This window comes from Dermacentor andersoni, chromosome 6, assembly GCF_023375885.2.
Source record: "Dermacentor andersoni chromosome 6, qqDerAnde1_hic_scaffold, whole genome shotgun sequence".
NCBI classification, from domain to species: Eukaryota; Metazoa; Arthropoda; class Arachnida; order Ixodida; family Ixodidae; genus Dermacentor; species Dermacentor andersoni.
Genome location: NC_092819.1, coordinates 94830251 through 94847545, shown reverse-complemented (window position 1 = coordinate 94847545; position 17295 = coordinate 94830251). Strand labels below are relative to the sequence as shown.

Genomic DNA, 17295 nt, shown 5'->3' with positions numbered 1-17295 from the left:
CGGTGCCAATGGCAGTGCGGGTACAGTTCCGTGCAGTTCTGCGTCCAGTAGCACGCACACACGAAGTGACGACGAGCAAGGGAGCTCTGAAGATAGTAGTGAGGAGAGCGACGGCTTTGAGGAGGCACAATCTGAGAGCGGAGACAACCGCCAGTTTTCTGGTTTTAGCGAGGAAACCCTGCCAGGCTCACAAGTCACGAAAGCTGGCGCAATTGCAGCAGTTATGGCGTACGCTATTGCCCACGGTCTCACTTGGACGGCACTAGGTGATCTTTCAAAGCTTATTAACTTTCTCTTTGGTGCCAGTGTATTGCCGCGCAGCGAATACATGTTTCTCAAGCTTTGGAGCAATGAAGCAGAAGAAGTGCTTCGGTACTATTATGTATGCTGAACATGCAGCGCAGTAATGACGCCACAAGGTAAAATGGCACAGTGCCAAATTTGCGAGCATACTGAAAGACTTCAGGCCCTGAAAGAGCAAGGCTCATTTTTTATCATCCTTGACTTCCACAAACAGCTCAGCTTTTTGATAGAAAAAACTAAATCTGAGTTAGAGTCGAGTTTGGTAAAAGCACGACTGCCGGCATCGAAAATAAGTGATATAACAAATGCTCGGTGCTATGCTAAACTGAAGAAGGCAAGAAGCCTTGCGGACGATGACTTGACGCTGACCATAAACACCGATGGCAGCCCAGTCTTCAAGTCGTCAAAAACATCTGTGTGGCCTATTCAGTTCATCGTTAATGAACTGCCACCACACTTGCGGTTCAAGCACCCGGTACTTGCAGGACTTTGGTTTGGTGAGTCGCATCCAAACATGCAACTCTTCCTTGACAAGTTCGTGCAAGAAGTGAACAGCACGAAACCAGTGACATGGACTTACCAGAACAGGGTCCATACGTCTATGCCTTTCGTGCTGTGTTGTTCTGTGGATGCGCCTGCAAGGGCAGCTGTGCTAAACATGGTGCCTTTCAACGGCTACTTTGGATGCCCCTGGTGCCTTATAAGGGGCGAGCATGTGGAAGGTGAGTAGTATATGCCACTTTCTTGCACTCTTCTCTAGAACCAACTATGTGCAAAAAGGAGTTCTGCGTGTTGGAAGAGATGCACTCTTTGCGGTGTTTTATACAATTTTCACATTTTTTAATTTCTTATTTTCGTTAGGGAGCATGAGATACGTCACAGATGAGCCAGTTGAGGCACGGACTTCGGACCTCGTCAGGAGAGATATGAAGATGGCACTTGATTACAAAGATGTCATCAATAGTGTGAGAGGACCATCAGCATTGATGAACTTGAAAGGTAGCAAAAGCTAATTGTTGTCCTGTCAATTTGCTTATCATTGTTAACTGATTGCTTAACTGGTACGGTGCTGCACGGAGCATTTCTTATTGCAATTGAGTCTACTCGGCATCTAATTTCTTGATCGTGATTGCCTCCTGTGCATAGGCTGCAAGAATCAATTGCAGTCAAGCACTGAGATCTGGATTTGTCGCAAACAAAAATGCCCAGCCTTAATTTTGCTATTCGTTTGTGTTGTCTAAGGAACATGGTATTGCATATGACATTCTTGACATGGTGTCAAAAGAGCTGTCCATCAAACTAGATGTGCGAGTAGATCGCAGTGGCTACTTTTATGTTTTAGCCGATAGACTGATTTCACCACATTCAGAGCACATTTACCAGGGCCCTGTCAGCACCATGATGACAGCAATCCTTGGCGCTTTCACACACTTAAGTTCAAGGCAACATTAAGGTGAATGCTGAGAGCAAAGCCATTGGGGATTTTGCTGTGCAGTTCAGTGGGTATTTGGGAGAGTGCAGTGCTTCTGCTCTACCCCACTTCAATTGAAGAATATTTTTGTTCTCGCTTCCCTGATTATTGATGTCGAGGGGTAAATTGGTCACGCAACATATGCAAAATGCTTCTTACCATAGTTGCCATTCAGCTTGCCAAGAGCTACCATTATGGCCATGCTTTGTGGCTGCAGTGTCCTAGTGAATCTCACCGTAAAATTTTGTCTTATCTGTTTTACCACAAGTGCGTAATTGTACTTACTGTGCTCATTCATAATAAATTGCACCATAGCCCTCAATTCGCTTGGTCACCGACCAAACTTAAAGAAGCGGTGGAATACCTCTGATGAAAAGAAAAAAAAAAGAAAGACAGCACAGCCTTTCCTTTGCAATCGAGAGTTTGGCAAAAGCCCGTCTTGTCGGGATGAAACAGGACAAAGACATACACCGACCAAGTAAAACTTGAAAAAGAAAAAACAATACATTGCGCCTTCCATACGGAAGCTTTTTCTTTAAAGCAGGGCTTTACGGCTTAAGACAAGAAGCTTTACTTGATTGGTGTATGTCTTTCTTTGTCAGTACTTCCTTTACTAAAGAGCTTTGGTTAACATGAATTTACTTTTCTTATTCTGCGCCATTGTTCGCAAACCCATCAAATTACTGAAATGTTTGAGTTGGATAAAAAAGTGGGTTCTTTGTACTCGGGCTGTAGGGGCGTGCAATCCTCTGACTGTACAGCACCAGCAGCAGTTCACAATTCACCTGGTTCGCCGATGCCTCTCCGCAGCCTCAACATTAAAAAATTTTCCTCACTGTATAGAAGTGCATGCTGCCCGGCTGTCAAGTACAGACCACCTACCAAAGCACTGCACACCAAATCTACATCGGGATCCGGGACACCTTGCAACTGATGCCTCTGACATAACTAATGACTGTAAAAGGCCATGCAAAGTTATGCAAAAAGTGGCTAAGCTGGTGCCACTTCAGGCAGCAGCAGACATGCCGATGAACAATACATTTTGTCATCCTCATGAAATTACAGTTTTCTTTAATTTCACGAAAAGATCACATTTAATAAAGGAGGACCTGAACCTCGTGAAGTAGTGAACAGGGTGGAGAGAGGATGGAGGCATTTCTTGGTAGTTGGTACCAAGTTAAGTCGCAGGAAAAGTGGAGGTGGCCACTTGCATGGATAGCGGTGCTTGCTTGTAATTTTATGGTATGTATGCTTAGGCTGAGGAAGTACAAGTTAGCAGAAGTAGAATATGTTGTTGGCACTATACTTAGCTAAACATGAGCTATCAATAGGCACATGCATAATTCTCATTCGCTCCTAATTTTGGCAAAATGAAATTGTGTAACAAATGTTTGCATTAGGTGTTTGTGTCGGTTTGTTTACTTTTATAAAAAGTGTGTCCTCTGGTGCAGTCACATGTTCTTGTGAGTTGTATGCAAGGTGAAAAAGGTCTAATGCGTTTCTCTTATTCTTAGTAAGCAATTGTTGTGTTGTTATGTCATGTGAATATTGCATTACGGGGAAAAAGTGCAAAGAAACAAGACAAGAAAGACGTACAGGACAAGTGCTGTCCATTTTTTGGTGCTGTTTCCCTGTAATGAAGCTATACACACAAGCTCTAGTTCAGACCCTTTTAAATGCGTGTTAGTTATCCTGTCACTGGTGTGACCTATGACAGTGTTGACGTTTTTCTTTTTACATTTCTTTTTGTCATTATTTGGTATGTCTTCAGTTGCATTATTTTGTTAGTATTCTTGATTATGTGCCCTTCAAGGAGTACGAAGTGTCCTTGCGCTGTTATGAACAGTGCCTTGTGGACCAGTCAAGCTGTTTGTGGCTGCTTTTAGTCAAGTGTTTGTTTCTAGTGTATACTGGAAAAATAAAATTTCAGTTGAGCTAGACAGCACCTCAGTGGCATGAGTGCTATGCAGTGCTCTTAACTTCAGAATATTGTTGACTGCTAAATTTTAAAGCGAAATGAAAAGTTTTGCTGCTAAAAATGACAACAGACAGAAGGAGAAAACAGCACTTCCCTTTTTGACTATTATCACTTGTGGTAGCAATTCACAGTGAATTGGAAAAACCTTACTCAAATTTCAATGTTTTCATAAGTTGCTGCTGCTTCACATTGAATCGAACCCAACCTGGCCAACTTTCACCATTTTAACAAGTAGGTGCTTGTATTTCTGCTAGCACTTGGTTAGTTGGATGAATGCAATACCTGCAGCTCATATTCTGAGATTTTATTTGCATGTTTTTTGCACAGTATGCTACTTTGATCTAGCAATGCTAGGAACTGGCTTGACTTGCACAATGCATACTTTCTTTATAGGTTTGGATCTCGTGAACGGTCAAAATGTTGAGTACATGCACTGTGTACTTCAAGGTGTCAGTAAACAACTGACTGAGGCGATCCTGACTTCTACGAACAGCAACCAGCGCTTCTATGTTGGTAATGTAGCAACTTGAAGTTGTATGCTGTTTATTTCAGTGTTGTTTGATCATTCACGTGTAATTTGGATATTCTGGTGCATAGCTTGGAGTGTAGCATGACTGCCTACATTGAGGACAGCAGAATAGCAGTCATCAAAAATGCATTGTGTGTCCAGTATACAAAACAAAAAGCTGGCTACAAAAACAGTAACTGCTTCTTATGAACACAACTTGAGGTCCCAGTTAGTCATGGACACTAGCACATCATCCTGTATGTAATCATAAAGAAGTACTGTTCATGCACTTAAAGGGATAAAAAAGTGATTTTTAGGAGCTTCTTTTGTGTGGCAAAGTGCAGAATATATCCTCGAAGGTACCTAAGGACACGGTGGCTGTTTTCTAAAATGATGTAAAAGTCTTTTAAACAATCCACCTTTCTCATGGTGCGATGGTGCATGCGCCCTGCCCTAGCGGATTAATCGCAAAACATTTGGAATGCATGTTTCAGCAGCTGTGCAGCCTGATATCGGGGAACAGTTCCCCGAAAAAAAAAGGACCTGCACAGATGTGCACTGCAGCAGACACTCGTGCTGTGTAATGCATTGGAACTCCACTGGTATGTAGCTTTACGTCAGTGCCGTGCTGATAATATCTGTAGTGTAAGACTGTAACTCCACTTGGAAATAGCAGCCAGGGCTTCGTCCGGATTGTAACGTGAAACATGTAGTTGCTACACTGCATTGATGGCTAGCAAATTCATTGATAAACCCTTGCCTTACACTTGGGCGACACTTCAAAAACGTCACATTGCTGACAAAGTCTTCTTGCAGCATTGGCCCCCTTTTGCTGGTGATGGCAGCAGGTGCCTGCTTTTATGAGCTCGTTTAAGGCATGGTAACACTGGGACGATAAGAGATTGACAAGGCACTGCGACACCAACTATTCAGCACAGTGTGTCGTTGACACGATTTTATCAGAATGGGCCAACAATGATGTAACCGACAGGCACGAGTTCTCATAGCATGACTGTCCTTGTCGATGGGACTGACAAAATTGTTTACCATGATCGCTCAACTGAACCCCAAGCAATCAGCCACCGAACCGACAGCGCCATATGTACAGCACCTTTGTTTGTATAAATAATATATCATGTTAAAAATTAGTTGAAACATGCCTTCAAACTTGAAATGCACAAGCTTCAGTCCTCTGAAGCTGTGCACATGAAGTTTGAACCAAAGTTGGTCCTGCTCAGTGTAAGTTGGGTTAGGCCTGGCCCTGTGAAGGTCATGCACCATCTAACTGTACACCTGAACTTAAAACTGGCTGTGTTCCGAGGCTTCGAAGACGTTCAGCATTTTTCCAGATCCAGCGTTCTGTAAACTTTTGCATTAGATTGTATGTTTAGAAGCGTGTTTATAGGAGTGTGCTTATCTAGGTCAAATACTGACAGGGGACACTGAACACAAGAAGGAAATTTGCTAAAGAATAGAAACAGATTAAGTGGTGGTTCATTAGAATTAAGAATGGCTGCCAGGGTAAGTGCAATTGAGAAATGCAAAAAATTAGGTGGGGTGATGAAATGAGAAAATTTGCAGGCACAAGTTGGATTCAGCTTGCACAAGACAGAGTAATTGGAGATTGATGGGAGAGGCCTTTGTCCTTCCGCCAGTGTACATAAGAGTGGGCTGATTATGATGACGATGGTAGTACTTGTGAGGTCGTGTGGTATGTAATGGTTTTCATGATATACATTGTGTCACCATGTCACCATGTGTACTTTTTGCAGCTTGCTGCACCAATTTCAATGTAGGATTTGTTGTCTTAGATGTAGTTCCATGTGCTTTTTTCATTGCATCGAATGCATCGAATCATTGCATCGAATGACTAGTCATCGCTCAATTGAAACCTAATAGGCACTCTTTTGAAGCAACGGCTAAATAAAGCTAGTTGCTTATTGATTACAGGCAGGGCCTATTAATTGCAGGTTTCATATTTCAGTGAAATTTGGAAGGAGGCAGGGAGTAGAAATCCGCAGAGTGTCTTAGTTTAAGAATAAAACCACACAGAAATTGGGGTTTTGGCTATCTGGCAGCCCAAAGTACAGGATGTACCTGGTAACTGTCACAAACGATTTAACACATGTGATCACCTCTTTGGATATCAGCATACTTAAACTGGCAAAATTCACTGGTACATGTAATAGCAAAGAGCTATTTGCAAGTCACGTGTCGTTTTATTTGTACAAATGCTCCTTGTCAGGCATAAAAAAATTAAATAAAAACAAGAGAGACATGTTTGGCAGTGCCATATTTATTTTGTTCTCTGCACTTAACAAAGGCAAAGACTATTTGTGCACATGGTGTGATGCTTTTCCTTGTTTTGCATGCCCTTGTTGATGTTGATTATCACAAGAGCATTTCAGTGTTCATTCCAAAACCTGTTAAACAATACCTTGCGTACTCCACTGCTGTTTGTCTACGTAGTACACATAACACACATGGCAGATCGTATCGTGGCAGAAGCATTAAACTTCAGGATTACAGGGCTGTACGTGCCAAAACCACAATCAGATTTTGAGGCAGGCTGTAGTGGCGGACTCTGGATTAATTTTGACACCGTGGTGTTCTTTAACGTGGCCCTAAATCTAAGTGGGCAAGCGTTTTTTTCTTTCGCCCCCGTCAAAGCGCAGCTGCTGCGGTCGGGATCAGATCCATGACCTCGAGCAATGCCATAGCCGCAAAGCTACCACGGCGAGCACAGACGTGTTGATCTGACGTGTGGCCGCTTCTGTCGTGTCACCAAGACCCTCCGGTGTGCTTTAGTTAATGCGGCTCTGCTTCTGCACGCCGTGCGTAAGTTGTCCGCTAGACATATTTGGATCATTTTATTTTTCAGATATAGCAGAAGCACACCCTACCATGCCTTGAACTTAAGTTTATCTAGTTTCCTTGCCACCGCTGTCGTGTCTAAGGACCATTTAATCAGGTGAGGAGGAAAGTTTGCGCAATGAGCCTTTCCTCCTCTGGCTTTTGCGAGTCGGCGCGGCGCAGCTTGTACGTGTTGCTATAGCGTGCTGCAAAACCATTTGGAGATGTTTTAGCTTGTTCTCTGTGAAATGTATGTGATGTCAGTGCATACAAGGTCGTCGAGGAACCACTTTGTAGCCATTCGGCACAGCAGTAACTACAATATGCGGAAACTTCTCTTGAGTGCACAAACAAGCGACGTGCATCATCAGCCGCGGTGTGTGTACGTGCTGTGAACTATTTTGATTATATCCATATGCATTCGACAAAGAGAAATCATCTCACTGTCTGATCGCTTGGTGTAGGAATTAAAACGTAAAAGTGCATGCTTGTGTACGGCTGACCCAATGCATCTCCGACCCGTCTAAGCGCCAATGGTTATGAAATATTTGCGTCAGTCACCGGCATCCTTCTCTTGGATTTCAAGTTTAGTAGACTTGAAATCCACAAGAAGGATGTCGGATGAGAAGGATGATTTCAAGTCTAGTAGACTTCAAATCACTGTGAAGTGTCTATGCTAGCCTGCTGTCTGAGGCTGATGGTTTTTCTCAATACAGCAATCACTGCAGTTCGTAAAACTTCGTAGACCATATAAGCTTTGTGGTTTGGCATTGTGTTTTTGCTCTGTAAAACAGTAATATCCAAAGCGGATCGAATAAAGTGAATCTGGCAACTATTTCTTAAAACAGAATTTCTATATGACAGGTGGTTGCTAGGATGAGACGAAAAAAAAAAAATGTCAGCTCTTATTCTCTTCTTTTGCTGGAAAAAAAAGGGAAAATGTTCTAACGCTACAGTAAAACCTCGCATGGTCATGCCGCATGCTTGGACCAAGTGTTATATAGAACAAAGCGATCTGTAACCCAGCATCTACCACTGCTTCAGAAAATCACGCAGTCTGCAGATGATCACTTAACCACTTGAAAAGTGTAATTCACATTGTACAGTATGCTGTTATTATTAACCAGAACTAGTTTATTCGTGGGCAGAAGCCTCGTCCAACAAAAGAGGTATATAGCCGTGAAATCTATCTGCAAATAACGGTTTGAACACCTGTCAAATTAAACAGCACAACTTATTCTGTAACAGAAGAGAACCCACGCTTTTGGGGTAGTCGTATGCTTCGAAACTATGCATTGCTGCTAAACCATAGCTTAAAATTACAGTGAGAATGCCGCAGTAAGGTCACTTTAATGAAACAAATTTCTAGAAATTCAAAACTCATCTCCGATGCTGACATTAGGCTCAAACACGCGCACACATCATGCTTGGTGCTACGTCCGCCTCAGCGCTGCAGAAACTCCGCCCACGCTGACTTCAATTGCTTCGGTACGTCTCACAGAACTGTTTCCCATCTAGCAGATGCCAGGTCATGCAAAGCAGATAGCGCGAGCACGAGAACAACCAGAAACTGCCGGCGATTGTACGCTTGGCATACAACACAGAGTGCTCGCCCAAGCCAACATGCCGACTGTCCATAGATGGTGCCACTGCATACGCAGTATGGCAGCGCCCATAAAAAGATGGTCTATAGTAGTAGCGTTTCCTTGCCTTCTCATGTCACCTTTTCCCTATATCACCCCCCTTGTATTTGTATGAGAACTGTGAGCGAAGGGTGGCAATGCTGTTATTCACTCATTTCGCGACTGCGTCAGTTCTACCCATTCTCTGCCTCCTCGCCTCCTCTCATCCATTCTATCTAGCTTCCCTCTGCAGACTTGCACTTTAGTAGAAAAGTAAGCGCACGGGAGGTCATGGATAATTACAGCTGTCAAGAGGCAAATTGGCAACGCCCAGGGAGCTTCAGAGGACATTGTGCACATTTGACACGATGTAGTCTAGAAGTTTCTCACATCTCTTTTCTTCTTGCCACGCTACTTCCATGCATACACACGCTCTGAACCACCCCCCGACACGGTGTGCCAGAGAGCAGTGGGAAAGTCGAAGGAAGAGGCAAAGGAAACTTCACTTTAATAAAGAACCCTAGATGGTCACGATTAATCTGGAGAGCCCTACATTTGGCATTCCTCATAGCCTACAGCACAGCTGGTGGATGTGAAAACCCATAAGTTAATTGCAAATTCTGTTTAATGTTAACAGAACTTAGATTAGACAAATAATTATTGGAGTGTGTTAATGCTCTTTTGAAATGCTGTCAAACACTTGCAACAACTTAAGGCAATGCTTTCTTTTTCAGAGGCCCTCCTGAGCAATTTCGTTTGCCGCTGCAAGACATTATACGGCACAGCATTCATGACGTTCAATGTCCATGCCCTACAACACTTGGCAAACTGTGCTCGCTCACTTGGACCACTTTGGGCACATTCAGCGTTTGTATTTGAGAGGGGGAATGGAAGCATTGTGCGCCTCGTGTCAGCTGCAAACGGGCTACCACGGCAGATAACTGAACGAGTCATCATGGCACAAAAGCTGAATCAGCTGATAGAAAGTCCCCTGTTATCTATTCAAGAAAGAGAGCTTTGCAATGAATTCATTGGGTACCCACCCATAAAAAGGCATTACATGTTTGCAATTTGACTTTGCTGGGAAAAGGAAAAGTTACAGCTCTCAGTGCTAATGAACAGGACAAACTTCACCATTCTTGTGGGATATCCATAACAAGGGCAGTGGAGTATGAGCGTTTCATTATGAAGAAACAAGTATTTCACAGCACTGCCTACCAAAGAGCAACGAAATCTGACACAAGATTCATCAGAACAAACAGTGGCTGCTACAAATGCATCGAAAAGATATTCTTTGTAAAAGAGGCAGACATTTGTGCTCTCTTCTGCAGGCCACTAATTATTGCAGATGCAACTGCAGTGCCTCCTCACATTAAGGAATGCTTCTTGTCACCGGACAGAAATTTAGATTTATTGCTTCCAGAGGAGGTGGCTGACACCTGTATGTATATCAATTTCACAAATGAAGGAAAAACATTCATTTGTGACTTGCCAAACAAAATTGAAAGAGATTGAATTTGGTTATGAATGCATTATGAGAGAGGAACGAGAATTTTTCACTCAGGTGGGAGAGGGACGTTAACACCGATGCACGTCACTAGGTACACATGCTGCGCTGTCATCTCCATAGGCAAGCAGTGACCTTGTGCAAAATTATGTCTGCTCACTGCATTGCTTTCTTATAAGGCTCCATTGACTGCATCAGTTTTGCTGTGGTGGACATAACATCTGTGCGTTTATTTCATTTCTGTATTGAGAAATTGTGTGACATAAAAGGGCTTGTTAATTTTAAATTTGCACCACAAGTTCAGGTAGTCGACCAGCATATTTACAGTATTTACAAGTATTTATGTTATGTGGTTAGGAGTAAATGCCTTACTCTGTGAATGTGCAGTGGGCTTGTGCACCACAGCAGTACCTTTGCCAACACAGCACTCAGCATGTGGCACTTTTTGACAAAACGTGGGATGACAACCGTACAACGTCCCTGCTCCTCAGATCTTGCCCCCTGCAACTAATTTCCTAGGCTAAAGCAAGTGCGTAGCTTCTTGTATGTCATTTTTCCTTTTCTGCAAAGCAGCAAATGTTTGATATTTTTAATGACTCATTCATTGTTAACAGCTTTCATTTTTGAAATAGCAGTGCGTTTCCTATTTTCTGTTGCCAATTACTGTCAATTTTTTTTCCTGTTTTTGAGTATATCAATGCATGGCCAGAGAAAAACTATATGAAACATCTTATTTTTTGGCATGGAAGCCAAAGGGTGCTTTTCTTGTTCTCCATGTGGTAACTGGCATTGAAGAATGGCAATTGGCATTGAAGAATGGCAATTGCTGAGGCACTTGCTACAGTGTGTTTCTTTTGAGTCGTATCCTTGCAAGGGAGGTTGGCAAAGGTTCACATTATTACTCGCTATGATCAGCACTACTTGGATAAAGCTCCGAACATGACATGCTAGAGCTTAGCTGGTCTAATTGTTTAGTTGAATGGAACAAACATCAAAAACACAATTCCAGCAATTGAAAATGTGCAGATCTTCGTTGTATCTTGCAACTCTGTGCTGCCATATCAGAAATCCAGGGGAACCAGATTTCTGCTTGTTCCCGCCAACAAATGTCCCCCCAAAAATAACGTTATAGTTCTTGTGAACCTGGCACAATCTAGAGGTGCTGCGTTCATACCAAAATAATTGCACTTTTCGTTTGTTTGTGACAAATGAAAGTGAAACTTGTCCTTGGCACAAAAAGGGTTAAGAGAAAGCCTCCTTAGAATATAGAGGCGCTAAAGAGGAAAACAAATGAAGCACTGAGGGCACTCGGAAAAGTGTACTGTGCTTCGGGCAAAGTTCTTTGTGGGTAATTAATATTTGGCAATGCTTCACTAAATGTGCGAATAAAAAAAGCAATTCTAATTCATTTTGGGTCTCGTAAATGCAGCATACTTTAGGAGGTAGGTGACAAGAATGCTAATGCAAGTGGTTGGATAGTGCCTCTGAGCTGGTAGAACATTGTACTGAACAGTGCACACATAGTGATAACATATGATTTTACTTCATGCCATTGCAGCTTCAGCATTTCTTGTACCAGAAAATGCGGCTATGACGCGTTAGAGGTATTGAAAGCCCAGTCTAGGCCTCATCTCAAGTAGCTTTAAAATGTTGTGTTGGAAAAAGCAGCGTGGTTAAAGTAGCCAGCATGGTGCAGGCAGAATGAAAACATCTAGGAAATTCAAAGATTTCTCTGCAACAAAGTGAGACAAGTATAAAGAATAACACGTAAAATCTGCACTGCTGTACAGGACTGAACAATCCTGAATAACAAGACCAGAATTTCGAAGAAATGGACGTGATGGTTCATGGATTTAGATTAATTACAATTGAGAAATTCACTGACATTCTAGCAAAGATGTTGATGATGTCAACCATCGGCTTTGACGGTTTGGCCAGGTATTGAAAAATGCTAGCTGCTGCTTAAGAACTGAAAGCTGGGCTAGCTGATCTTGATTCACATTGAAACTTCAGTGTAAAATGGACATAGAACAGCAAACACATGGACATTGGTATCCGTGCTTACTTTGTTCTCTTTGCCCTTTTTGCACCTAAATATCAACATGACAGCTCTTATATTGGCAAAGAGATATCGACAACTAGCTTTAGTGGCAAGAAGGACTGTGGTCTGCCTAAGAGGTGGCAATATAGTATGCACAAACCTTTAAGCATTAGGGCCCTAAAGGAAGACTGGGTTGCTGAGAGGGCAACATAGAGGCAACTGACCAATGACCTAATTTACAAATATAGCAACAGACAGAAGGATAATGAAGGTGGGAAAGCTAATTAGGGATTCTCTGTAAATGTTTGTTGTATTCTACATAATGTGAAAGCATAAAAAAGAAAATTTTCATCAAGATATTGTATTGCTGGTGATAAATGACACTTTGATATTGTTTATGTGATCAAACATATTATATTGGGTGTAACTGTAAATGGGAAGAGAGCGGTCTGGGTCGGAGAATAAACGGGCATAGCCGATATTCCAAAAGACATTAAGAGAAAGAAATGTAGCTTGGCAGGCCAGGTAATCGACCACAGGATTTAAAGAATGTGGGTGCCAAGGGAAGTGAAGTGCAGTCGAAAATGGCAGAAAATAAGGTGGAGTGGTGAAATGAGGAAATTGGCAGCTGCCAGTTGAAGTAAGCTAGTGCAATACGGGTAATTGGAGATCACTTGGAGACGCCTTCGTTCTGCGGTGGGCATAAACAATGTGCTGATAGTTATGACAATTTGATTATGCGCAACAAAAGAAAATTCTTTTGTAAATAGGAGGCACCTTTATTTCACCTATGTTACCAAAAGTAGTTTTCCTAAATTTTGTTCAAGCTGTCATATCTGCATTTCATTTGCTTGCATTGTAAATAGCTTGTGTTGCTGTCTGCCTGTTTTTATTTCCATGTATGTAAAATTTCCATGTATGTAAATTTCCATGTAAGTAAAACTGGCATGTATGTAGGAGTACTGTAATAGCAAACATTGCCCATTGTCTTCATTCCATGATTTTTGTTTTGAACTTGTATAAAACTTTCTTTTGAAGTGCTAAAAAACTTTTGTCAGATAACTTTTTAAGCACGGTTGTTTCCTTGGTCCTGTAATTTCCATGTGATTCACTAAGGGGTATTATGAAGTGCCTGGCAGTATAGTCATATATGCTTTTATTCTGCTTTATTTGCTACCCGCCATGATTGCTTAGTGGCTGTGGTGTTGGGCAGCTAAGCACGAGGTCACGGGATCGAATACCGGCCATGGTGGCTGCATTTCGATGGGTGTAAAGTACGAAAACACCCGTGTACTTATTAGATTTAGGTGCGCATTAAAGAACCCAAGGTGGTCCAAATTTCAGGCGTCCCCCACTATAGTGTGCCTCATAATCAGATCGTGGTTTTGGCATGTAAAATGCCATAATGTAATTTAATTTGCTTCATATGCTTGGTGTTCTCAGGAAGCCTGCAAGGAAACTGAAACAACAGTTTTTTTTTCTCTCGCAGTTTAGTGCTATGTGCGCTCCTAAATTTTGTCTTTCAGTGCAGTCATTACATTACAGCCTCTTGTAATGCTGGCATATGAAGTTCATGTGTGCTTATGAAGTTGGAGCTCAAACGAGTTTGTGCTATTAGCATATGACATTTTCGCATGATCTTCAGTACAGTCTGAAGTGCTGGCCTTCTCAATATGTTTCAGTGCCATGAGCACCATCAATGCCTCTTCCTCGGTCGCATGTCATGTACTGTTGGTGCAAGTTTGAGAAGTGTATGAATAACAAACAATCACATTTAGCTACTATAGGTTCTGTCAATAGAGGATAGTGCCAGTTCCAAGTGTGAAACATCCATGCTGAAGTCGGGAAGCATGAGAACATGATCTAAATATATGGCCTTTACTTAGTTCTCCTAGACTTAGTGGGCTACAGTAGTTCATTTGTGATGAATTTGTTACTTGGTGCCCCTGTGTCGGCTTAAACTTCTGCCCTATAGGGTAGCAGTTTTTATGTGACAAGCCTGTTATATGCCGCTGCAATGCAGTTTACATGCTAATTATGATGAACATGCTCAAAATTTTCGGCATTCATTTTATGGTATTTTATTTCAGTGGGCACTGACGAGCTTACAAAATGGAATTCCATAAGAACTTTTTGCAGTGTGGCAGCCTAATCCAGTTCTCTTAGTCTCACATTATGTGATCTGCACAGTGTACTTTTTGTGGGAGGGAGAGAGAAAGAGATAAGAAGAAAGATGTTAATAAATAATGAAAGGCAACCCCTATGGAACTTGTGATCAAGTGCCCATGTTACGTGAATTGTTTCAATCAACAGGTATAGGATCAAGCTGTTGTATATGGCGTTTTGGTGGGTAAGGGTACCACTTGGAAGGCTAATCACTAAGCGTAAGAATTGAGCTCTGTATCCCAGCAAGGAAGGTCTTTTGCAGTAAGGAGAGGGCAGGGCAGTTTGATAGCAAATGATGGGCTGGGGCTAGCTCATCCGTGTCGCAAGTGCCACAGGTTGTGTCTAGCGGCTTGTCAATGTGTTAAGCTCTAAATGGTAAGCTGAATTTACAGTTCTTGTAAAGGTTCAGCTTGCAAGCATTTCAGCGCATGGGAAACATAACAGGCCTGTCAATGTGACCAATGGTTTGCAAGTGCTACTTGCTGCTTTACTGTGCATTGTGAGAAAACAAATCTGCTCTGGTTCTTTTGTGTCTCTTGACAATGCATCCAAAATCTACAGATGCAGTGTTGCAGCAATTTATATTCTGCTGTTAACTTCAGCATACACGTCTACTTTTCTGATTAAGATATTTTGTCAATTCTCAACAGTAACAATATATTGGCACTTTCTGTGAATGAACATCAGCACCTTTAAATGCACCTAAGGTACTCTTACATGTTATTATTCTTCGCCTAGTTGGTGTTTACTGAAAGACATGTATTTACCAAAACAATGACGTAGCATAGACAGGAAGACCATTGCCTCAAGTCACCGATATTGAAACGCACCTTTCTGTTCTAAAATAGGTCCACTGTTTTATTTGCTAGGGCATGTTGGCGGGTTAGTTGGTTTCTATTCATAATGGACACGGAGCAGTGCGATATGACAGGGACGAACATTAAGAAGTGACATACACAGTGCAATAGCACTGTGTATGCGTGTTCATAATCTTGGTCCCTGTCGTATTACACTTTCTGACACAAGGTGTAATAAATAGTTTCAAACTGCACAGAACCTGAAGTGAGATTTTGGTGGAAATTAAAAGACCATAATTTATAGTGATCGAATCGAACACATTGTTTGTGGTTCATATAGGAATTGCCAAGTTTAGATCGCCAGGAATAGTAGTGAGAAATGGGATTTTGTGACACTTTACATTGAAACAGTGTAGGGCTGGATTCTTACCACGCAACTTCTATATTCAGCATAATATTTTAAGTGGTATTCCATATATTTTTTAGGAGTTTGTGTTTTATTCCATGCATACAGTGATATAAAAGAAATTCGTGCTTAGAAGCTGTGCCGCCTATGTGGCAGCGAATGCAATAGTAAAACTGGCATCCCTCCTTGCGTAGAGATGTGCATTATGCTGTTTTGCAGATTCTTATAAATGTAAGTGCTTAAGCGCAGTCAGGGTAAAATTCTTTGCTCCAGGTCGCTTAACTTTTCGAGAGACGATGTGCTTCTGCATGGCAACATGCTGAACTGCGCGTCACTTGTCAAAGTACAGTTCACTGTAGTAAAAGCATCATTTCGCATTTGAAAATGTAGCTTTTTTGTTAGAAAGTACATGGCTTGACTTGTATATGACCAAAGCTGGACAGGAAACCATGAAGGCACATCAATGTTACTATTGCAGAAATAGTTGAATAGTTCAACGAGCATGAACCTCATAAACATTGACTTGATAAACAATATTATTTCTTATGGCTAAGGTCGCTCTAGTCAGCTTCCCATAAATGCTGGTGTAAATTGCCATGGCATTTGCCTATCATTGTTTACAGCATAGGAAACAGACATGGTTGCGATTGCATATTGAAAAATTCTGCTTAAGAATGTTCAATGTTCGTGTCACCTTTGTAGTATTTAAGAGCCTTGACCAGAAAAGCCTGGACTATTAATGCATTTGAAAAAATGGGTACAACAAAACTTGCGTTGTTGGTATTCTTTAGTGACAGCACCATTGACTCCAACACAATTTAGTTTTAATAAGCACAAGGTAACGCACCCTCTTGTAACAGTAGTCCTGATACAGGACACTACTGGTGATTTGTGATTAATTGGGAGACCTTTAGCATCTGCTCGGTCACCTCGTGTGCAGCAGTGTTGCAATTGTAGCTGTTCATTACACTACATTGAACAGCATTACTTACGTGCTGTGACTATACCCGAGTTGGTGCTGACCCCATTCGATGAAGTCAGAATGTTGTGGGGTCGAAGTGTGTTTGTTGGGGGTTAGACCAAAAGGCATGCATGGACACGTTAACATACGTACCGCATAATACTGCTGAATGCCAAAAATTCAGAACATCATTCTACATAAAAAATTATAACTATGTGGTTCAGTTTTAATTTTCAGCCATCAAATAATGCAAAACAATTTTATTCATAACATAATTACGTTTATTATTCCAATTGTATGGCTTCCTGATTTATTCACAACTGAATGAAAATTGAGCTTCATATTCCAGCATATAAAATTGCTAGCTGTAGGCTTTTCAGTTAAATGTTCTTAAATCGGCATTTAAAGCAGTCAAACTTGGTGTACCAAAAATTTCTTGCTTTTTCCCAGATACAAGTACTGTCAATTTTCATGCCGAGTATGTTGCTTGCTGCTACACACTGTCACCCATCACAGCCACCACTCCTTAAAGTACACCCACCATTGTTGTTTCCGACCCACTATCTGGCTCTAGCTGTTTCCCAGCATAGCACACTGCAGCCCATCATCCTTCACACTATACCCATCTACTGCCCATTCCCTCCCAGCATGCCTGCAATGGTGGGCACAGCCTCCCAGCATA

The 17295-nt window shown here is 41.8% G+C and overlaps 1 protein-coding gene across 1 annotated transcript in view; it reads left to right on the top strand.

Annotated features, from left to right (window-relative positions):
- Nucleotides 1-399: 399 nt before the first annotated feature.
- Nucleotides 400-17295, top strand: part of LOC126538922 (uncharacterized) — a 54538-nt gene continuing 37642 nt past the window's right edge. The window contains exons 1-3 of the mRNA XM_072288958.1: nucleotides 400-1025; nucleotides 1165-1302; nucleotides 4146-4265. Of these exons, the coding sequence (XP_072145059.1) occupies nucleotides 407-1025; nucleotides 1165-1302; nucleotides 4146-4265 (877 nt within the window). The 5' untranslated portion in view covers nucleotides 400-406. The remainder of the gene's footprint in view (nucleotides 1026-1164; nucleotides 1303-4145; nucleotides 4266-17295) is intronic.